At 38.8% G+C, this 24,634-nt stretch overlaps 2 protein-coding genes across 3 annotated transcripts in view; one reads left to right on the top strand and one right to left on the bottom strand.

Moving 5' to 3' along the window:
* Nucleotides 1-24,634, top strand: part of LOC124185018 (dipeptidase 1-like) — a 1,685,273-nt gene that overhangs the window by 1,520,660 nt on the left and 139,979 nt on the right. The gene's annotated exons all lie outside the window — the stretch shown is intronic.
* LOC124185023 lies at nt 1,830-5,212 on the bottom strand. Its single transcript, XM_046575331.1, has 5 exons — nt 4,963-5,212; nt 3,755-3,914; nt 3,551-3,659; nt 3,305-3,412; nt 1,830-2,556 (listed from the first exon to the last, which is right to left on the bottom strand). Coding segments are annotated over exons 1-5 (591 nt in total). The 5' UTR covers nt 5,176-5,212; the 3' UTR covers nt 1,830-2,555.

Genomic DNA, 24,634 nt, shown 5'->3' on the forward strand with positions numbered 1-24,634 from the left:
TCTACGATTGCTCTGTGACGTTCATTTTTCGGAATGATTTTGGATGCATCGTCAAATTTGTGCGATAGTATCGCTGATAAACCTCTATCACTAGCGTCGCATGCTCATACCCACATAGCACAAGTACATCCTTAGGATATCTCGTGGACATCAGACTGGGATATTCTGGATATCCAGGGATCATCCCACGATATCCCACAATATCCCGTGGATGTCCTAGGGATATAAAAATGTCCGATCCCACAATATCTTCAGGATGTCCACGGTGGATAACTCACGACCTCCTGACAATATCTATAGGACGTCATAGGGATATCCTTTTAATGACCTTCCCGGAGCATCTGGGATTGGTTTGATTTGATATTTTCGGTAATAATTGTTACATCCTTTTTTCACTGGTATCTTTCTGGTGTAAAAAAGCCATGTAAAAAAGCAATGAAATTAAGCTCTGGTAGAAATTATGTTTCGACCCAGAAGCGGTCTCTTGTTAATATATAGGGACGAGGATAGCTAAAATAATTATTCATTGGTTTCAGCAAAAATAACAGAATACGATCATGTAATAAATGTATTATTTTTCGTATGTATCACTGTTATTCTTGCTGAAACCAATAGATAACAATTTCAGCTTTCAGAGCACCCTTCAGGGCCGAGACGTAACTACATGTACTGAAGTATAATTTCGATTATTGTGGCAGTTTCACACAAAACAAATATCAGCACATTTTCGGTATCACATATAACAATGTCTTCACGGAAAAATTTGATCAGACTTTCCAATTTTGGGCCTTCGTCAAGTCAATTTTTGACGTCATGGGTTTTTCGACAACTGCAATGTTTCAAATATTATAGCATTTTGCGGTAAACGCGTGAATACTTATTTTGAATTGGTTGAGAAGCCAGGCTTCTTATTCGAATTGTTTTCGCAAACAATGATAATTTTTCAGGGTGAGTATTTTATGTGAAATGAAAGACAAGTTAATTATATAAATGTAATTATATTTACTATTTATTCAAACAGCCTAATAAGAGTTCTGTACTGAAGCATTTATTGCACATATGAATCACTAATTGCTACTGTCATTAAAATTAATTGGCAATTGGTTTAAGAGCAAACAAACTTCACGTGGTAGGTGCATAAATATACATATATTCAGTCAAGTTGCATAAATTTGACAAATGTGATTCCATATAGATCCTTTTTGTAACAAGATGAAGTACAGCAAATGACTTCATTAAACTATTTTGATCATAATCTTTTTTTATGACACGATATTTGGAATTTGAAACATTTTATAAAAATGGCAATTCATTTTTTATATAAAACTCCAGCTATAAATAGTTGTCATTACGGTAAAAATATGAAATCGATGACGCCATGAACCTCCTTAAAAGAAGACTCTGCTGAAACTTGGTTGAAAATGGCAAAAAAATTAATTTCATTACCAAAAAGTATCGAATCTCGAAATCGATCCCTAAAAATATAGTCGTGGACATTATGTATAATGGATATGTACTTTTTAGAGATAAAATTAATTTTTAGCCGTTGATAATCAAGTTTAAGAAGGGTCTTCTTTTAACATCAACCAAAGATGTTCTCATTTGTCAGATCATCGCCCGCTGGAAAGTAATTCAAAATAAATTACCAATAGTCATATAAGAGACGTAAGCAAACTATGAGCGACATTCAATGTATTCTCGGTCTAACCTATTGATACTACATTCCAGTTGATAGACATCATTGCACAGGTTCTTGCATTGTACCTTCCATGCCTTTCATTTCAATACCAGTAAAATTAATTTTCAAATTAATTTATTAATTTGTAATGCTTCACATCAAATCTGACTTTTTACATCGACTTTTACAATGCAATATTGCTACACCCGATAGGATTTAAGTGGAATGAAACAATAGAAATACTACATAGGACATCGGAATATATAAAAACGTACGATAATAAATAAAAAGCTACGAATGATACGGTTAACAATATCATTGTAGAACGATTATTAATCTAATAATCAAAGCACGGTGGAATGTAGTGCACAGAGCATTTCCAACCTACTTTCAACGATAAATAGTGAAACAAAATTGAATACTAGTAACATAATGAGAACGCAGCCAATACCTAATAACTATACCAAAAAAATACTAACACATTACCAAAATAAAAACATACTATCTTGTTTAATCAACACAGAAATATGGGAAATAGTACGGAATCGTCCATAAGGAACTTCAATAATATACTTACGATTAGTTTGGCTACATCATGTAGTACGTAGAGTCAGTCATTATCTCATAGTATTATTTGAAACATAAAACTTGCTTTGCTTGCAATGTATTGCAATAAATAATATAGTATTTGAACCGCTGTTTAAAGCGCTGTCGAACTTAAAGGATAATAATACTTAAAAGGCATTAGCTTTATTTCCATCCAACCAGCAGACGGATAGAAATGTGCCACTTAATTTTATAATCACAGTCGCAGAAGCATCAGATATTTTCATCATGTAATGCCAATTTAGGCAGTCATTTGGTATGTGCGTGTATTTCTGAAAAAAATATAGTGATGCATTATCGTTATAATTGTATTATGCTATACATGAAGTCGCTAAAAAAAAAAAAATGTTGCCGCCTATTTAATTTTTTCAACAGATAGATTCTATTCAATTCTTAGTACCGATTGGTTCAAAATTTTTGAAATATGAAAGATTTGAAAGATTTTTTCTCATTTAGAAGTACTGTGTAATGATGTAGCTGTACAATACATTTATAATGTGATAAGATTATAAGGGTGAACAATGTATACATTGAGCGTAGAACGATACATAGTCAAAAGCGCTGCTTGGTAGAGCCAATATGTGTATAGGACTTAGGACTAGATTGATTCTTTAAAATGGGTTTATCCAAATCAATGGCTTCTAATAAGAAACAATTATCTCATGCATTAGGATAAAAGAACACGTATCATCTGCGTAAAAGGATAAGAAATACGTGGTATCTTATCGGTAGGTCCGAAGTACGTGTTTCTTATTAGCACACATTGCAATAATGTCCTAGTTACTGAAAGTACGGAATCCAATGTTTTAAAATAAAAGACGAATAACCTACGTTAACGTTCCCCTTCTGAACAACCGAACTTTTGTATAAACGGGTCCGTTGTTGATTCTCAAGCTGGTAAGAGAAGCTAAGACAACACAAGGACTCTGATTAATATCTGAATCATTTCCTACTAAAACATCTCACTATAGGCAAGTTTTGAGAAAATAATAATTTTGTAGTAAGAACAAGAAAACGTACTAGTTGGAATAATCAGTCCCTTCAGCTACTCCAGGAACGTTAAGTTCTACTTCGGCATCTGGTTCTCTGGCGGAGTTTTCTTCTGCATCTGTGTGCAAAGATAGGGGCCTGAAAGTGTATACATTATGAGATTTACAATTCAATTTGGAACAGATATTTCTGAGAACATTCTGCTCGACATAATGCAATTATTTGTTTGTTTCATATTGATAGGAACAAACATGACTAAATAAATCTAATATTCACGGTTTCTCTCGTGACAATCGTTCCTTCGCGTGCCGTAACCAATCTTTAATGACTTTCGCAATCATATCTTCTGTGACCAAATTTGTGGTCGATGCTTTCCCGACAACATCTACAATAACGTTAGAATGTAAATAAGTTATGGACATTTTACCAACGTGCATGATAAATGTTACAATTAATTGAATATGGTATGAATCAGTTTACCTAGAATAACACGACACAAATGAAGTGTTGAAAAAATTCTTTTTCCTTTTGACCCGACCCAGCTAAATTTCTCAGCTACATAATTGCTGAAAAGCCGTTCCATCAATCTAGTGGTAGTGTTTTTGTAATCACTTCCACCGATTTTTAGTAATGCTGTCATCTGGAAAATGTTCAATACAATTGATCAAATTAAAATGAATAATACCAAATTTTCCACTAAATCAAAACTCACAATTCACAATATTTTTGAATTAACGTTTTCAGTCACAAGTCATTTGTCTTTACTGTTATAGGGATCTGGTATAACTGATTTTTCAATAACAAATGAGAAAAATGAGTAGACTCGAGAAGAATGTGAGTGTAAACGTAATGTTACTAAAAAGGAAACAGAAGAGCTGAGAAGTCAACAAAGAGAAAGTGATCAGAAAGCAATAACCTGCAAGTTGTCATTTCAGAAAAAGGTATTTGAACGGTTATTTTGGTATCTCGAAATTCTTTGAACTGCAAAAGATTATTTAGCAGCTTTAAATGTACATAATCATATCCTTTGGAACTGATTGTGAAAGGTCTGTTTCAAAATGATTGAACTACTCCATCGCTTGTGCATGAAACTTCATTCCACTTTAGAAAATTCTGTGCTCAATAGTGTAAATACTAACGAAGTGTCCTCTACAGAAATGCTCAAACGAACCTCCTCAGCTAATAGTTTACATCGGAGGTGCCTTTGTGCTTCACCTGTTATACTTCGGGACATGTATGAAACAGATATAGTAAGGGGAGACCTCACTTAATGTCAATATTAATCTTTTTTACAATATTCTTGCGTAAATATTTCATCTTTGACTACTTGTGTGGAACTTTTGAAGTCAATATGTGTGTAAATTTCAGATCATCTGGTTAAGGCAATGCTATGCTTGATTAAATTACTATTACTGCAGGTTATTGGGTTACTCTTGAATAGAGCAATAAAATAGAATTTTTATTTACCATCTAACACCTTGGTTGTTACAGAATGGTGCTTGCTGTATGAATTCATGAAAATCTGCCAAAAAAATTGCTTTTTTTTACCATGTTACCAACAAAACAAGCAATTTCTTTCAAATTTCAATTGCTTTCTATAGCAAACGCCATTACAATAGTTGTAAATTGTTGAATGCCAGAAGGAAAATCTATTTTGGTATATTTGAAATAAAAAACTATATACTCACCAATTTTTGTTTCATCGCATTGTTCGTTAATTCTTTTTCTACTCTTTGCAACATTTTTACATGGCAAATTGGGAAAAGATTCATGACTTCAAGTTCGGGGTTATCAGCTTCTTGATTCGCATCCGGAATATTATCAGTACATTTTATACCATCTAGCTTCTTACTCATCACCTCCACAACATCAATAACATTATTGATTTTGGCTTTCAGCATAGTGAAAGAGCGTATGACAAAGCGTTGATAAGTTCTGAAATCTGGAAAAAAAAGTTGATGTCTCAAGATATGGAATTACTTAACGTATTTCATTTTTTACCTTCATTGTCAACAGATATAGTAGGTTCATTCATATTTGTCTTCCGCATACAGCTTTCCAAATCTGGATCAACATTTTTGGGTTTTATTACTTTCTTGGCTGGCATTTCCCTATGTGCGTGTGTAACTTGTGGATTACTGTTATGTTGTTTAGGATTGATTGACGCTGTATTGTTAGTATGTGGAAGAGTTGCCGTTGGAAGTGTGTTTGTAGCAGGTGAACATTCTGATTCAGCATCGTCTTCTGAGTGCTCTTGGATATTAAGATATTTGCCAGTCTGCTTGGGGCAATGGATTTCCGCATCCTCGAAATCTGAGTTGTTATTGTTCAATGGCTCGTGACATCCCATTTTCCTTGAAGTAACAGCTGATGCTTTGCTGTTTTTTATCGGTTTTTGCAGTGGAATGAATGGTTCACTTACATAGGGCTTAGGAAGAGGAGGAATTTTGGATCGACTGTTATTTTCCATACCCGACTCCTCATTATCGCTATCAGAATATACTAAGCGAGCATGTGTTCTTCGTCTCAATTTTAGACATGTATCATCAACATCCGAATTGAGATCGGAAAATATTTCCGCATCTTTTAAAATTTTTGTTCCTTTCTCATAGTTATCTAAAATTTTGTAAATATATTTGAAGTAAAAAAATTCATCATTGGCAATGACTGAATTACGTTACAATTCTTTTTCACAATACACGACTTGAATACAGCTTGTTCATTCAGTTAAGGAAGATGGCTACGTGAGAGAAAGTGACGTCATATCAGAAATGGATCCAAAGCTCAAAATATTAATGTCTAGAATAGCAGTCTAGTAACGAAAGCGGTCAAACAAATGTTTATAATATGATATTGAGGATTTCAGATTACTCATAATTTCTCGTAACCTTATTGGTTAATGTCCACCTAAACCGAACGGACAAACTATAATGTTTTATCTGTACCCAACTCGTTCAAAAAGAAAACGATGGTAGACTGAATACTAATTCTGGTCATCGTAGTACATAGTTGAGCCTATACCACGGGTGTAAAGAAAAATTAACTTACAAGTTTTGGCCAGTATACGTTTTACTTTGAACAACTTCCGCGAATCTTCAATCGGTTCCAATACTTGCACAGCCTTGTAATATCGATTCATCGTTGTAAAATTAGGCCAGTAAGCTTCCATGGTCTCTTCAATTAGCCAATTACTCGCTATCAATTGAATTCCATCCTCAAACTCTACAATGACATAATTTTTGGATTGCGCCATGACTTTGCTTAAATTACACTGTAAAGAAATACTCTAGGTAATCAACATTTTCAAATAATAGTTACAGTTTTTCAACAAGATAATTTCAGCACTGTAAGCAAATCCTGATCATGATTTTTGTAACAAATATAGAACCACCTACACAACTATACTAATATGGGTGTATTGAAACGTGCATACGTCTTCAATGCTGAATATACACATTCAATAAAGCTTTTCGATTTTAAATTCTGCAAGTGGTTTGCTACTTTGCCAATAACTGGAAATAAAAAATGATACTTCGTTCTGCTAGCAATGCTTGAGTCTGAAATGGGAGTTCTCACAAGTTCTCAAATTTATCTACACGAATACTATACAAACCAGTGAACAAAGAACTTTAAGAAGAGAAACAGGCAACACAACAATCTGTAGAACATTATAAAATCTCGAAACCTCTGAAATGACTATGAATTGAGAAAAAATAATAATTTTTTTCATAAAAAGTAATAAAACTGGGTTAAAACATGACTTTTTAGCTTCAAGAAGTGTCTACGTTTTACCCGAAAGAATGCATACTTTTTGAGGTATATGAATTTGAAAATTGCTTGGAGTTATTTTGATCTCGTGTGCACTTTATGTAATTCTACGAAGGTGTGCCCTCGAGGGGTCAAAAAGACACAGAATAATGCGGAACACAATTCGCAACACCTCGTATCAAGTTTTTTTCGTATAGGTACTTCAATTCTTCGAAACAAAACTACTATTCACACGGTTCGACACTCTATTCGAGTTACGCAAAAATTTCCCGTGACTTGGCACTCACGCGTGCGCGAAGTAGAAACCACGCTATCGGTGTTACTTACTCTTAATGAGCCAAACTATGGCTATGACCGTAATACCTCGTAAATTTTCACGTGAGATTTAGCGTGATTCTACCTCGGCTACCTGCCCGTTTATGTTAGCCAAATATGGTTACGGAATCGTCTTAATAGCCCGAAATATGAGACATCTAGATGTTTTGCACTGATGCGTCGCCATATTCCATTTTCGTTAATGTGATTTTTCTGTGTATATCAAGAATATCGCACAAATCGTGTAGCTTACAAGAAGAAAAATAGGAGTTAGAATGTTATTGCACTTACCCTGCATAGGTAGAAACAGCCCACGTGTCTTCTCGTTCACAAAACAGTTTGAATCGCTCGTCAACACCGTGACTGTTACAACGTGCCGAGCACGTGCCGAGTTTCGTTAGCTCTTGCACCAGTTACAGGTTAATACCGGCCGGCTAACTGCCACGCATGATTTTTGCGCATATGAGGGGGGGCCGTGTTGCGCTCACGATGACGCGCTAGGGCCGTATGCGATGATAATGTGTACAAGGTCCCTCAGCGCAGGTATGTACCTAACGTGGGTACATCCATTTTATATTCCATTTTATTTTATTATTCATTATTAACATATTGATTGATGATTTCCTTCTTCTAATTCTTCTTCTTTTTCTTCTTTTGATTATCATTATCATTATCATTATCATTATTATCATTATTTTTTGTTCTCAAATTAATTAAGTTCTACATGTAGCATCGGAGAAACCGCGAAGTTGTTGGATCCATATGGCAATCTCACGTACTTTTGGCGAACATCTTCTAAAGGCCATGTTTTCAACTCTGACAGTTTTCCAACTGACCATATGTCAAGTGATGAAGAGTCGCATGGTTCAGTGTAAAAATTGTTTTTTTTCCTCATACTCATTTCCTGTTAAAACAAGTATGCCTTTACGTGAGTCATACACAATATTTTTCACCAAAATTATTTCCCCATTCACTAAACCGCAACAGTTGTCCGCCAAGCTGTCCACTTTTAATTTAAAGTCTGAATAGTTAACAATCTTATATTGTGGATTCTCACAGCCGTCTGGCAATGGCCCATCGTAATGAGAAGACTGTGTGAGTACTTCGAATTTACAACTTCGTTTTTTTGATGTGGTACTTTCTGAGCTGTTTTCTATTTCAACATAGCGCCTAAAAATTTGTTGCAACGGTTTATCACTTTTCCTTAGTAGTCTCTTTAAAGTTTGCATATAATTCTCAAACTTGAAGGCACTGAAGCTATCCAAAATACCCAAATTCTTAACATCTTGTACAATGTGGATGAGGCCGTGAATATTGTGACTTGCGCTGTGCCTTCCATAAAGTATCATAAATGATGTAACGAAATGTTTGAGTAGGTCGTGAGCATAGTTGAAAAGTGAAGTTGTATTGGTGCTGCACAAAATTCTTATTGCAACGTGAAGTGTCAAAAAATTCATGTAAACATCATATGGCAATACATCTTTCAGAACAATTGGACCAGTATATAACAAGAGCTGTCTATATTCTGTGGCTTTCCACTGTTTCACAAAATCAAGAGACCGTGGCTTCCGTGCAAATTCTAAAGGGATAAACCCCTTGAGTTTTTCTAAAGCATTTGAAATTGAAAAAACATTGCGATGTGGCAAACGGTATTTTAGGTCCCCAAATAACCACAAGTAAAGAAGCTTTCGCACAACTCCCAAGCAGACTAGATGCATATAGTCCAATGGTACATTTTTGATGATGTCAAAACGTGGAATTTCTTCAAGGCAACAATCTCCTGCATGATAAACATCGTCCGTTTTGTTTCTAAAATCTGTATCGGTTCTTTCCCGTGCAGTTAATTCTGGAAAGCAGATGCGTCCATTGGCAGAGGTACCTTCAATTGTACATTTTGTGCAACTAGAATACCCAGTACATCCTTTGACATTCAAAACAAACGACTTCGCTGGAGCATCGCATACAAAGAATTTTATACTGCACGTGTACAACGTATCCTGAAACGATAATCCATTTTCACATAGGTCTTTAGCTTCTTGTATAAAATCTCGCATGAAGTCGCCGGCGACACCAGGCTTTTCATTGCCATAATATGCTCCAATCATAAATACATCATTAAACCCAACGATTGATCCCAGAATCGGCCATAGAAAACCCCTGGACGACTTTGATATGGGGAGACTATCAATACCAATGGCTAACTCAATATCGGTATCTATTTCACTTGAATACTTGACAAGTAATTGATTCAATCCACGAGCAAGGCCTAGATGAATATATTTTCCTGGGTGAACATCCGTTGTAATCGTAGACCTTGGTGTTTTTAGTAGAGTTCTGGGATCAGATGGTAAGTGCGAATGACATGGATGCTGCCTTAGCTTCTTCAATAACGACGATATAGCCACATGTGGAATTCTGTTGCATACCGCCCACTGAGCAAGAAAAGATTGCAGGTTGTAATCCTCAGACGTAGGTACAGGAGGCTTTTCAACATATACTGACTCATTGTCAGCAGTAGCTAACTCGCTGCTCTCCGATGAGTCAGATGAATACCAAACTTCTGGTTCGTTATATGGCTCTTCAGCCACAATGGATTCATCTGGAGGTGTGGCGTTTTCATGATTTTTATCAGAGATATAACAAGATTCTCTTACATTTTCACTGAATATATTCTTCTCAGCGCAGCTTGCAAAATCTGATGTTTCTGACAACACGGAAGCATTATTATCAGAAGAAGATATCAGTCGCATTTCATCCATATTCGCATCATTACGTTGGAAAATGTTTAGGTACTCTAGTGAACTTTCCTCATTGATCTGCCGCCGGAGTTGACGCTCAGATATTTTCCGGACAGGCTTCAAAGTTTTTTCTTTGGGCATGTTTTTAGAGATATTGTATCGACTGGAAACGGAGCACAAAATTCGCGACGATTATGCCAATCTTTTCTCAAATTGTTAGTGTAACGGAACACGTAACCGCTATTCATGAAGTTCAAGTTTTTATTTCAAATTCTGGATCACTATTCACTTTACTGGTAAACGTTATTATATGAAATTTGTTGAAGATTTTGATATTTTTCTCAAAATTCTCTTCGAGAATTCGGAAAACTTATGTGCCTGAAGTTCTGAAATTTCATGTCAACGTAAACTGTTCTGTGCCTTCTATGCTGTGAGATTCCCGGTTTTTCCGTGGAAAAGTTCCCACAAATGGAACCTCGAATATAGCAACATTAAGGATTGGTTGTTATAATCAAATTCAAATTTGGGGAACTTTTGTTGAACAACTAATCATATTATAATATGAAAGCCTGTTGACATTTTCGATCAAATTCAGAACTTGAAGCACATGAAAAATTTTGAGATCTGAGAATTTTTTATATTATTTGGAAAAAAAACATATCAAACCACAGCTATATAAATGCTGGAATGAAATTTCAGCAGTAAGTAGGGAGTTTAGAAAAATTTAATATGATAGTAAATTTTTTGTTTGAGAGAAACACGAAATTTGTCTGAGAATTTCAGAACTTAAATTCACCTTGAATTTTTTTTTATACTTTATATTATCGTTATTATATTATTGTCACTATTACTATTGATGTTACTGCTGTTTATTGTTATATATTATATTATATATTATATATTATATGTAATTTATAGATCTTTGATGTTATGCGATCAAATTATTAGTTGCACGTAAAGACTGATGTGAAAACGGAATATAGGTTAGGTCGGATCTGCTACAACGGTGTTGCGCACATATTCGGCGCATCCTGTATATATTTAATATTACGAGACAGCAAAGCGCGCAGCATGTCATGTGCCTCAACCAAAATACCATTGCGGTAGATAATTTTCAAAGTTTTTCCGGCTTTATAAATGAGATACTCCCACATTATTTTCTCGTAGTAGTCTGATGCAACATAATTCACTACAAAGATATCGTCAGAAGATATCATCAGGATATTGTAAGGATGTCCTATTTGTGTCAAAAAACTAACCAACTCATGAAATCTTGTGAGATATCCCTGGGAGCTCCAGAGGACGTCCAAGACATTCCCGGAATATTCGGGACCTCCTGAGGATATCCGGGATATCTTAAGGACATTTGGGATATGTTTGGGATATCCCGTGGACGTCCTGTGTTATGTGGGAAAGAGCCAACGTGGGAGTTGGCTCAAGTTCAAGTTCACAAAACTCAGATAAGCGATCTTCATTTATTAGCCTTTACTGAACGAAATTCTCCCTCAATTTTAATCGTGAACTTGAAATTTCATCAATATCAAGTACAAAAATCTTCTGTGAGTGAAGGAGTGTGTGTGACGTGAGGGAATGCCTTTGTGAATGGTTTATTTGTTAAAATCTATGTTGCTTGCTCAAAATAAAACATGTTGAACTTATAATGTATATGTGCCAACCTCTCCTTGGATAAACGTATCCTAATCTCATCAACCACGCGAAACTCATACGGGCTTTCAGTTGTAGTCCTCGTACGTGAGAACTTCAGAACGTTCAAGTGCAAGCGGCCTGGTTCCAACGGAGTGCAGGGTGGGGGGCCATATCACGCGAGGGGCATAAACTTAAGTCCCGCCCACGTCCCGCCCACTCTTCCCCTTGGCCACCTGGCTTGAGTCGCGCGGGAAGCCAAAGTTCCCGCGCCAGCTTGGTAGGCAACGTCCTTAACCTGCGTACATCATTTCCAAAAAAATAAATTGGCGCTCAACAGCATTATCGAACTCATGTGGGGCAAAGTTGTAGACAATAGTCGACTGAGAATTGCGTTAAGGGTAAAGAAAATTTGCAGAATAAAAACGACGTGTGAATCGTGGCGGGACGCCACGAGGCGAGCATGGCCGCGGCCATGCAAAAAGTTGATTAATGGCGTCAGTCGATCACGACAGAACTCGTGCGTAAAAATTCGTGAATATCCGTTTCGCGGTATAACAAACATTTAAGCAGTGGCTTAATCATATATAGTTAAACAAATGAGCATCCGAGCACGATAAAAGTGTCATCGTAAATACAAATATAGTTATATTACTTCGAAAAGTGTCGGATAAACGCTCATTGTCGACGTTCGTATCGAACGATTGATGTATTGAAAAACATTGACTCGGTGTCGGTGTAGTAGGGCGTCAGAGTCCAAGCATATAGTGAACGCGCGACTAGCGGGGCGGGGGACATACAGTCACACGTCGAGCTACAAGCGAAACAAAGCAAAAAGAGAGAAGCGTCGCGTACGAGATACGAGAGCGCGACGAGAGAGATAGATATATACCCGCACCGTATTCGTAGTACACGACGATCATCGAGAAACAGTAAACAATAGTCAAAAACGAGGCGCAGGCTTGCGTGAAATATCAACGAAGGAATTCCTTCGGGACGATCCACGTGACGGGGATTCAGAAGCAAACTCGACAACAGACCGAGAGTACAGGCAACAGCCAAGCAGTCGTAACATCCGAGAGGAAGGCGAAACAGCAACAAGAGGGTAAGTGGATTCTCTACTATCCCGATCCTATTCCTTGATTTGATTCAAAAAAAAAAAAATAATGGCAGAACTAAGAAAATTAACGAGTAACAGAGCATCAATAAAGGAACAGTTAACTCAAGTGAGCAACGCTCTTTCTAACGATATATCGGTAGCAGAAACTCAAGTTAGGTTACAGCGAATCGAGCAATTATGGGAAAATTTTGAAGAAATTCAAGATCAGATAAACGAGTATCGATTGTCGAAATTAGAATCAAATGCAGCCGGAAGCACTGAAGAAAGTGAAACGGCGATTCCACAAGACTCGGACGCCGAAAGAACGGTATTCGAAAACAGTTATTATGCAACAGCAACGAGGCTTCAAGATGCATTGCACGCCCATCAACAGCGACAATTTGAGCAGCAGCTCGCACAACAATTACCAGTCAATTCGTTACCACATGCAAACGAGCAAGTACAACTGAATGAGAGTGGACACCGGCGTTTACCTGACCAACCACAGCGTTGTATTATCAAATTTTCGGTTCTGACGTTACCGGAGTTCAAAGTTGACTTCAACGAGTGGCTTCTTTTCAAAGATGCTTTTCAATCGATGATACATGACAACACCAGCCTCACACCGATACAAAAATTCCAATATTTGAGAAGCTCTCTCAAAGAAGAAGCGTTACAGGTGATCGGAGGATTGGTAACGTTGGCGGAAAACTATGAGAACGCGTGAGAACTAGTAAACACACATCTCAACAAGCTGCGCGATTTTTCAGCCGTCGCAGAAGATAAACCGACAACAATGAGGCGACTTATTGTACACATTCGCACACAACTGAAAACGTTAAGGACACTCTAACTTTCGATTCAGCATTGAGATACTTATCAATCCATATGATAAAATCCAAGCTCGATTATAGTACACATAGAGACTGGGAGGAAGAGGCCAACCGAGACAGAGCAGCTAGAAAGACTTTAGAAGAATTTCTAACCTTCTTGAACGATCTTTGTCGTACTATCGAGATGATCGACCGAGGAAAAAATAAAAACGAAACAACGAAATCGTCGGTACCGAGAAAACCAACAAATTCAGTATCAGTTACAACTGTATCGCAACAAAATTGTCCAGTTTGTAACAACGCTCATGCGATATATAAATGTCCAGACTTTCTGCAATTATCCATCTCGAACCGTGTACAGGAAACAAAAACGAAAAGGTTGTGTCTCAATTGTTTGAGCAAAGGGTACTATGCAACGAATTGCAGATCATCAGGATGTAAAAAGTGTCAAAGAAACATAACACGCTTTTACATCTCGACCAAATTGGAAGCTCAACGACGAGCCAAAAGAATAACGAAACAGCAAAAAATCCAGTCGTTAAGCTATGCGCAACGGCCGATCAACCGAGTAATACGCCAACAGAGATATCTTCGGCGATGAACATCATACGAAAGACGAGCAAGCAGATTATACTATCGACAGCACGAGTTCAAATAGAGGACGCAAACGGTATTCAGCAGAGTGAACGTGTTTTGTTAGACCCAGGCTCGCAATCGAACGTAATTACCGAAGATCTCGTGCGCAAGCTGAAATTACGATGTCGAAAGCAGAACGAGTTTATCACTGGTGTAAATCAATCACAAATGAGTATAGCAAAAACGGTTGAAGTCAAAATCAGATCGATATACACGGATTACGAAACAAAAATTGTGTGTTTGGTTTTACCAACGATTACCGAGCGCTTGCCATAAATCAAAATAGATACGAAGCTCATATCACCTGAGAGATTGCACCTGGCCGATCCGTGTTTTTATGAACCACGTACAATCGATCTGCTCGTAGGAGCGGGTTTGTTTTAGCAACTTCTCTGCTCAGATTCGATGAAACAAAGAAAAGGTCTACCAAGGCTTCAAAACACTCTTCTAGGTTGGATTGTAGGGGGAGAGCTTGTCGATGCGACATCGAGAAATCCCTCACAATTTTGTGGATTGGTGGCTAACACGACGCTTCATACTCAATTAGAAAGATTCTGGAATCAAGAAGAATCTCATGAAATACGAAGGAGGACGAGAGAAGAAATTGAGTGTAAGAGACAATTCACAGATTCATTATAACGAGATACAGACGGAAGATTTGTTGTAGTTTTGCCACAAAAATCGGACGTTAAACTAGGCGAGTCAGAGAGTCAAGCTAAGCACATTTGTTTTGCTGCACCAACCAGTAATTCGTCCGGATGGTATAACGACGAAATCACGAGTCGTTTTTGATGCTTCGGCCAAGACGTCACTCGGAACAGCTTTAAATGATAAAGCTCATGGTTGAACCGAACCTTCAAAAGGATCTGTTTGGGATCATTTTATGATTCAGATCGCATAAATTCGTTTTAACGGCAGATATCACAGCCATGTTTCGACAGATTTTCGTTCGAGAGCAAGATTGAAGTTTGCAAACGATCTTATGGAGAGCGGATCCAACGCAGCCTATTCAAATGTATCGATTGAACACCGTCACTTACAGTACAGCTCCAGTTTCGTATTTGGCCATTCGGTGTTTACAACTCGCGGAAGAAGACACAAAGTATCCTCGAGCAGCAAGAGCAATTGAAGAGGACTTTTACATGGATGACGTATTAACTGGCGTGGACACGATAAAGAAAACCGTCGCTTTGCAGCAACAACTCTCCCAAATTCTTGGAAGAGGACAGTTTCAGCTCCGGAAATGGTGCTCGAACGATGATAGAACGTTAGCAAGCTGATCACGCGATTCCGAGACAGACAGTCTATTGAATCTCGACAAAGAAGGAGCTCTAAAAACTTTAGGCCTCCTATGGGATGCAAAATCAGATGACATGCAATATAGCGTGACAATTTAAAAATCAACGAAATTGTCAAAACGACTCGTGCTATCTAAGATAGTTCAAATCTATGATCCTTTGGGTCTACTCGGACCTGTGCCGATAACTGCAAAGTGCATCATGCAACAAATCTGGCAATTGCAAACCAGTTGGGACGAGAATTTACCGTCACATCTTCAAGACGCCTTGGATAAATAATTATAACTCATTATCGACAATAAATGACATACGCATACCAAGAAATATAAATCCCGGGAAACGACGAAAGAAAATTCGATCCCATCGGATTCGGAGATGCATCCGAGAAAGCGTATGGAGCCTGTCTTTACGCAGTATCAAAAAAGTCGAAAGGGGAGACGAGTTCTCTCTTGATATGTTCGAAAAGTAGAGTAGCCCCGTTGAAGACGATCTCGTTACCAAAACTCGAGCTCAATGCAGCGCTTGTTCTCGCGAAACTGTGCAATACAGCGGTGCAAGCATTCTCATAAAGAATTCAAAGTATTTATCTTTGGAGCGACTTGACGATTGTATTAAGTTGGATAGCTTCGTCGCCGAATCTCCGAAAAACATACGTCGCTAATCGAGTGACCAAAATACAAGACTTGACGCGCAATGCGGTGTGGCTTCATGTCCCGTCCGAGGATAATCCGGCGGACTTGACCCTTTCGGCCCGAGCAGTGACTATAGTCACCCAACGCCTGACGCTTGCTCTGTACGAGCGGTGACTATAGTCACCCAACGCCTGACGCTCGCTCTGTACGAGCGGTGACCATGGTACGGACGCTTGCCGCGACTGCTCGGTCAGCGGGGACGGCGCGACGTAGAATGCGTCCGTACTGAAAGGGTTAATATCACGAGGCATCACCGTCAAAAATTGGACGACAAGAGACTTGTGGTGGCACGGGCCTGCTTGGCTAAAAACCGGCAAATGGCCAGAACAGAGAAACAATTGACATCGATACATCGGAAATGAAACCGTCGGCCGTACTCATTTCGGCAAAAAGCACGAATAACGTGTTGAGAAAATTCTCAACTTACGAAAAACTCGAGACAGTAATTACATTTTGTCTCAGATTCAAAACTAATAATTTTGGCACAAAACGAAGCGGTTCTTTAACGATTGAAGAGCTCGAGCTAGCTGGAAGAGCTATAGTGAAAATGACTCAGCGAGAATCATGTTTTCCGGAACACAAAGCATTGGAGCAGGGTAAGCAAGTCCCGAAAGGAAGCAAGCTCACCTCTCTTACCCCATTCTTGAACAAAGACGAACTTATTCGCGTGGGAGGTAGATTATCAAAAGCCAACATTCCCAAAATACAAAAATATCCGATCATTTTACCGGATCGCCATCACCTAACGAAGGTAATAATGAGATGAGAGCATCTTCGCTTACATCATTGTAGACAGGAACAATTATTATACTCAATTCCACAAAGGTACTGGTTTCTCTCTGGACGGCGAGAAGCTCGAAAGATTACGAGCAATTGTGTTCAGTGTTACCGTAGCAAACCAAAGGTACCAGACGTTATGATGGGTGATTTGCCCAGTGAACGTGTACGAGGCTGTTTGAAACCATTCGCAAATGCAGGCGTCGACTACGCGGAACAATTGCAGGTACGGGAAAGTCGTGGGAGAAGTAGAGTTCACACAACGAAAGCCAGGATTACAGTTTTTACATGTCTCGCAACAAAGGCTGTGCATTTGGAGCTCGTAACAGAGATGACAACGGAAGCGTTTCTGTCAACGTTACGCAGATTTGTAGCGAGAAGCGGAATTTGCTCGAGTATGATATCCGACAATGGAACAAATTTCGTCGGTACACCAAAAGAGTTAAAGGAACTATACGCATTCTTGGAGAATGAGAAGCAAGCTATATCTGATCATCTAGCTCGTCAACGTATCGATTGGAAATTCATTCCGGCCAGGGCTCCTCAGTTCGGTGGATTGTCGGAGGTGGCCATAAAATGCACTGAAAAACATCTAAATACAGTCACAAAAGGTCTAGTCTTCGCGTTTGAGGAGTATTATACTCTTCCTGTTGAAATCGAATCAATCTTTGATTCACGTCCACTTACGCCACTCTCGAGCAATCCTAACGATACAGCAGCATTAACCCCTTCCCATTTCCTAGTAGGGGACTCACTTTTACTTCCGACAGAACATAACTATCTGGAAGTTCCCGATAATCGTTTATCTCGTTGGCAACACTTACAAAAAGTAAGGCAACACTTTTGGAATCGATGGTATCACGAGTACCTGTGCGAACTTCAGAAACGATAAAAATGGCATGCCAAAGACAACAATCTAGAGGTAGGCACTTTAGTGCTACTGAAAGAAGATAATATTCCACCGCTCCAATGGCTTCTTGGACGAGTCGTTGGGGTTCATGTGGGAGAAGAGAACATCGTCAGAGTGGCTACCGTTCGTACATCAGGCGGTTTGTTAAAAGAGGGCTGTGAAAAAACTGCCCCTTGCCACTGGAAGAAGATAACAACGGAATCAACCGCCAATCGATGGCTGAATCCACGGAAAAGACTTATTAGTTGATACAGTTTATTCTAATCGGATCAGCCAAAAAAAGGACAATATATTGAATTCTGAGTTTATCAAAACACGTTCAGTTCGAAAAGAGATTTCGGTAACAGAGACAAGTCCTTTAAAAGTTATCTCAGTTATTTTTTTTTTATTGGTTTGAGTTTATATAGTTTGGCATTTATTATATTTTATTTCATGTATCAAAGTTTATCATTCGAAAGGCTGTCTTTCAAGGGAGGCGGGATGTTCGCGAGTACAGCGCCGCAGTCGGTGAAAATAGTGAAATATATAGAGAGAGAGTCACTCGCAATATGGCGAAAAGAGGAGAATGTACAAAAATAAAGAACTCATGTTTTGTGATAAATTAACCTGCGTAGATCATTTCCAAAACAAAATAGGATGGGCAATTTTAGAAGAAGGGGGGAGGTCTGTTTTACCAGGTTTTCAAAACTTGTTTTTTATGAATTGTTTTTGTTGAAATAGTAAGACTTGTTGAAAAGTCTTTTCACGTAAATATTTATTGATATTTTTTATGCTTATGCAAATTTTTATAAGACATTCCGTTGAGTTTCACTCGCTGGGCGTGCTGGACCGCAAGAGGCTGCATTTCATCGGTACCCATGATTACGCGCGTTTGACTGATCTGAAACAAAAAATCCGAATATATTTCTGTTTTTCAGATGACCCTCTATAGCCCGCCGCTTGATCACACTGATAAAATTAAAAATCACACAATGGCGCCAAGATAACGAATTTTTTTTAATTTGGCACATTTTTTCAGTCTTCTTCAGGTTGGAAATGTCGTAATTTTTAATGTACACCGTTATCCGCGGTAGGAGCTGTAGGTAGATCTATTCCGAACAAGCTCGTGAAAAATTTGGGTGAATCGATTCAGTGGTTCCTGAGATATCATGGGCACAAGTTTGAGAAAGTTGGTTTCGAAAAAAACGCGTCTAAAGTTTCGGTCTGAATCGGTAGAAATAATCGTTGATTTGAGTCACTTACGCTCAATCAGCTATTCCGGCGCCATATTGGGGTCCTTCTTCCTCCAAGTGAAAATCGTACTGAACACTACCAGCCTCTCTTTTAGCATTCCGTGCTTTCTGAACCTCGAAAGACGATATTCTGTCAGCACGGTCGATGCGCTCGTTGTCGCGCGTAGCTGCAAAATCATGTGCCTCGTCCCCAATACGCAGACCCACAGCACACACGATTTGCAGGATTGGGGTGAATCCCTCATTACAATGGCAGCATGCTATATATGTAGCAATTTCAAGCGAGGAAAGACCACAATGCAGATGTTTGGGGTTCCCGTTCCAGAGCGTAGAATTAAAAGACTCATTGCTGTTCTGTGTGTAGGCTCCCAGACATCTCTCCAGCAACTCTTCTCTTGCCAGATCTTCATATATTGGTCGGATGACTGTTAAAACTTGTGCGTTGGACGGTGGAACATATTTGAAGCTTGACAGTTCGCCTTGAGCCTCAGCTTTTTTATATTTGCCTCAGCTCGAAGGCCCTTCAGGACAATATTGATGATGCTGGGGTTCGGCGTCGGTTGAACTCCGGTGGTAAAATGTAGCCCACACGGCCTTGCGCATATCTTCCATGGAATTGGGATGCCTCCGGATTGTCAAGCCATAATATTTCATAAGAGAAATTATGGCTTTATTGGTGAGTTTTCCGGCTCCATTTCCTCCGATACCTTTATTGGTAGACTTTGCATTGCGGAGTCTCCTTCCCGTTCTCTTCTCCGCGTGGCCAACGCATTCTTTTTTTTGCAACAACGATCCATCACCATATGATTTTGCGTTTTTGATGGCGGTATACGTTTTCGTTACCATCTCCTATGTAAGTGCCGTACCGTACGCCATACTTCCTGGACCGTTCAAACATCTTCACTACGGAGTGAGGTTCCATTTTTCCGGCGGTTCCAGAGAATTTGGCTCCACAGGCACATTCCAATTGAATTTTGTAACTGAGCCCAGTCAGCTTTTTTGGCCAAATTTCACTTCCTTGTGACATTCTTTGTACTTCATATATGCACTCAGTGCCGTGAACACCGTGAAGAAATTGACAATCACGTAGCTGCTATCCCTGTCTCGCGGAACTTGATCATCCTGTGCATTCCGTAATTTTCTCGCTGACGTCGATATACAAATCAAATCAGCCTCTGCTGTTGTCTGATTCCCTCGAAACCTCCTCTTCTTCTGACGATCTGCTCGTACACGATCAACTAGGCTGCCTTTTATATCCATTTTTCAACTCAACAATTACTGCACTCTCACTCGTGAATCAAATAGGTACTCTCACTTCGAAAGCCTGAGCAATACTAACGTACGACACATCGATTGCTTGTTGCAGAAATAACAAAGGATAAAGGGTGGGAGAGGGTTTCTTGATATGAAAATTCTCGGAATAGCACCTGCAGGTCCGAGCAGGCCTAGACCCTAGCGCGCTACGAGACATCGCCTGTCGGTTAAGTTTATACCTGCTACGCACCCATCCATTCAAATCGCTATAACTCCGCCAATTTTGCGAAATTCTTAATAATATTTGAAGGGAATATTCTCAAGACTATAAGCTGAATGAAAATGCAGAAAACGGCAAATAGAATTTTTGATCGGACGAAATGGACCTCCCCCCTGAATTCACCCAATGTTCAGATGCTTTAAACCGAAAGTCTTCATGGCCTATTTCTTTTTGGGCTTGTAGCGCCCAACTTCGTAAATCATTACCGTGCACTGGTAATCCAGCATCAACAGCGAATTTGAAGTTTCACCATGTATAGTCACAAATTCTAATTATTTTTTCCTTGTATGTTCCGCCCTTATTTAAATGATGAGCCCAGCGGCGTAATTGGCGAACAGATTTTACTTTTTTCCACTTCTGCCGGACACTTTCAATGTTCAAATTTTTTATTTTTTTCCCAGACCTTCAGTAATCAACTGCTCTTAACTTTTATTCATATGACAAGTTCTCGTCATTGCTAGCGCATGCGCCTGGAGGCGATTTTGGTTCATGAATTGCAGATGCCCATTCTTCATCGTCTACTATTTCCATTTCTAAATTTTCATACGGTTCTTCAGATTACAGGAAACTTTCTTCCTCAATCTCAACGCCAGTGTATTCCTCCATTGCATTTAACAATATAGTTTCAAAATGATTTTCCAATGTATTTCCTCGTTACTTACGTGTGTTTGAGCAATATTTATCGCTTGAAATGTTGTCACAAGTAACTGTAAAACGTTGAAAGGATTCATCTTTATTTTTGTTATGGAAAAGCATTAGTGCACTCGCAAATTCTCAATTACATAAAAGTCACAAATAACTTATGCAAACACACCACTGCCGATTCAAGAATATGAACTGAAAGCTGGCAGCACACAATGATTCCAAAATTGCAAGGTCTGAACTAATAATATCAATTGATGCTCGGCTGCACATAATGACTACCTCTATTGAACTGGCTACCCGAACTTCCAGTGAGAATTTAAAAAGTCGCGAGTGTGGTGGGAACAAGTTATTTCAATTTTTTGACTTCTAATGTTTTTTTACGTGCCAGTGAACCAGAAAAACTGATTCATTTTTATCATATGTCTCGCATGATACGTCGCAAAAGGCAGATAAAATTTGAACTTTGCCGAAACAAAATGTAATTGTTTCGGTGCTTCTGCGTCACAAGATAACTATAATTTCATGAATGTATACACAAGCCATTCCATGTAAACTTTCTGATTTTTTTCAATACTTTGGAAAAAAATAAGAACCGAAGTCCTTAATGTTTACAGCATTAGCCCTCTTGATTCCAAAATTTCAAGCTCGCAATCGATTCCAGAAACCTCACAAACTACTGAAATACCGGGCTCCGCAAGATTTCACGATCGCAAAAGAAACTATACCAGAAACCATTCGGCAATTTGCGGGAGTGGTTTTTGTTATAAATGCGACCGACCTTTTCTTGAAACGAAGAAGCTCGTAAATTGTTGCTTAGAAAGACTTTTGTAATGTTAAATAAAACGAATTGAAGCAAAATAGTGCGATTGTAATGGAAATTCGGCTACACGTGTATAAGGGTAGTTCACCCCTTAAGTAATGTTGTTTCAAAAAACGCAAAAACATGTATCCCATACTTTCTTCTGCTGTTCCAAAAATCAATTTCGTTAAAATCCGAACAATAGTTTTTCAGTCATAAAAATTTTTCAACTTTCAACCCCTATAATTTCCGACTATCTAACCCCGTCGTTACTGGCCAAAATGCGTTGTTTATTATTCGTCATAGGAATTATTCTCCAATTAGTTCAATTCAAATATCTCAACTGGTACTATGCGAAACTGTGAAACAACCACTAAGAATGCCGAACTTTGGAGGCTGATATCACCCTTTTAAACCGTTTTTCCACCGACAAAAAAAAATAAGTGTCGCTTAGATTTCGATGTAGAATAACATATCCTCAAATGGTCGAAATCGGTGGGCGGGGGGGGGGGGGGGGGGGGGGGGGCACCTGAGGCAGTTTCCTTCTGAGTATTGCTCCTATTGTATACTTTGAAGCGTCGTCGGTTGTTAGGACGAAGGGTTTTTCAAAGTCGGGATACTGCAGTATTGGTTCCCGACATAGACTATCGCGTAACGTTGCGCATGCAAATTGATATTCTGCTGTCCATGGGAAAAGGCCATTCTTCTTCAGAAAATTATTATTAGGTCTAGCAATTTTTGAAACGTTGGGAATGAATTTTCGATAGATGCCTATCAGGCCCAAAAAACTGTTTTATCTGTTTAGGATTCTTGGGAACTAGGTAGTTTTTTATTGCTCATATCTTGTCCGGATTAGGTTTCAATCACTTTTGAGTGATGATGTGACCTAAGTGTGCTACTTTTTTATGCAGAAATTCGCACTTATCTGGCTGGAGGGTTAGTCCCGCATCAGACAATATCTTCATGAGTTTTCGAAATTTTGTTTCGTGCTCCTCCACGGATCGGGAGTGAATGACTATGTCATTCAAATAGACAAACATATCGGTACCCTTTAATCCCGATATAACTTGATCTATTAGACGTTGAAAAGTGGATGGAGAATTTTTCAAGCCAAATGACATACTAGTATACTCAAAATGGCCGTGAGGAGTCAGAAAAGCGGTCTGTGAGCTGTGATCGGGATGCATTGGAATTTGGTGAAACTCGGATGCCAGGTCGAACGTTGAGAAACATTTTGCGGAGCCTAGTTGGTCTAGGATATCGACGATATTTGGTAGCGGGTAAGCGTCGCCAATGGTTTTTTGTTGAGTTTCCGGAAGTCAATAACAATTCGCCACTTCTTTCCACCGCTAGCATCTGATTTCTTGGGGATGATCCAAACCGGAGAATTGTAAGGAGATGAAGAATGTATGATAATGTTTTGGTCAAGGAGCTTGGTCACTTGTCTTTGTATTTCATCCTTGTGTACTCTTGGGTGTCTGTCTTGTTTGGTATGAATTAGTGCGTCATAAGTTGTAGGGAGCGTATGGCTGACTAAGTTTGTATGTCTCAAGGTATCACCTGGGAGGAAAAACAAATGGTTGAATTTGATAGCTAGATTAATTAATAATTGTTTTTCTTCGTCATTCAAATGGTCCAATCGCAATTATTCTTTCAAAATGTCGAGGCGTCACGAATCGTTATTTAGGGATTTAAGAAGAACGCGATTCTCGATCCTTTTTTTATTGTCATGGTTTTGTGCTAGTAAGACCTGTCCTCTGCTTGCAGTACTTGTATGCGATTGGTGTGTGTTTGCGCTGAACGTGGTGGTGCTCGCAAATTCATCGACCTCTAGTGTTACGACCGGTCTTCTTATTTCCACAGCTGATTCGTTAAAGTTTATTGCATAAACGTAGGCAAACCCTTGTTGGTTGATAACCAGGGATATCGATGCATTTTCGTTCCGTAAAAACATCGATCCTGAGATTCCGTCTTCTTGTATTGGGAAAAGATTAACAACTATATGGAATATATGAAGGTTGTCACCGATTTGAATGCTAGTTGTTCCTAATACTATTATTGTCTCATTTATAGCACTGGTAACGTGGGTCTGACTTTCGAGTAATTCACACGGAACATGCGGATGCATTGCTCCGAGTTTAATTATGTTTACATCAGCACCGGTGTCAACTCTAAATGTGCTGGGTGGTCGTGTAAGGTCAGCGGTGGTTATTTGAACGTTCGGTGTTTGTGTGACAGATGTTGCGAGGATACGCGGTGGTATTTTTGTGTTGGTTCTATGCTTGTTGAAGGAAATAGCACCGGTTTCGCGAGAGATAAGGTAGCTGCTTTTGAAACAGATAGTCGCCTTTTCATTACGTAAAAAGTCTTAACTCAGTATACCTTCTTCAATACTAGGCAAGAAGTTATCAACAAGATGGAATTCTTGGCGTGTATTAGC

This window comes from Neodiprion fabricii, chromosome 6 (assembly GCF_021155785.1).
Source record: "Neodiprion fabricii isolate iyNeoFabr1 chromosome 6, iyNeoFabr1.1, whole genome shotgun sequence".
Lineage (NCBI taxonomy): Eukaryota > Metazoa > Arthropoda > Insecta > Hymenoptera > Diprionidae > Neodiprion > Neodiprion fabricii.

What these genes read in the sequence shown, in the direction of transcription:
- LOC124185023 (XM_046575331.1), bottom strand. Translation starts at nt 5,175, where the DNA reads ATGCTGAAAGCCAAAATCAATAATGTTATTGATGTTGTGGAGGTGATG. An exon ending in TTTGTGTCGTGTTATTCTAG is followed by an intron (nt 3,660 to 3,754) that starts GTAAACTGATTC and finishes ACGTTATTGTAG; the next exon opens with ATGTTGTCGGGAAAGCATCG. An exon ending in CGATTGTCACGAGAGAAACC is followed by an intron (nt 3,413 to 3,550) that starts GTGAATATTAGA and finishes ATACACTTTCAG; the next exon opens with GCCCCTATCTTTGCACACAG.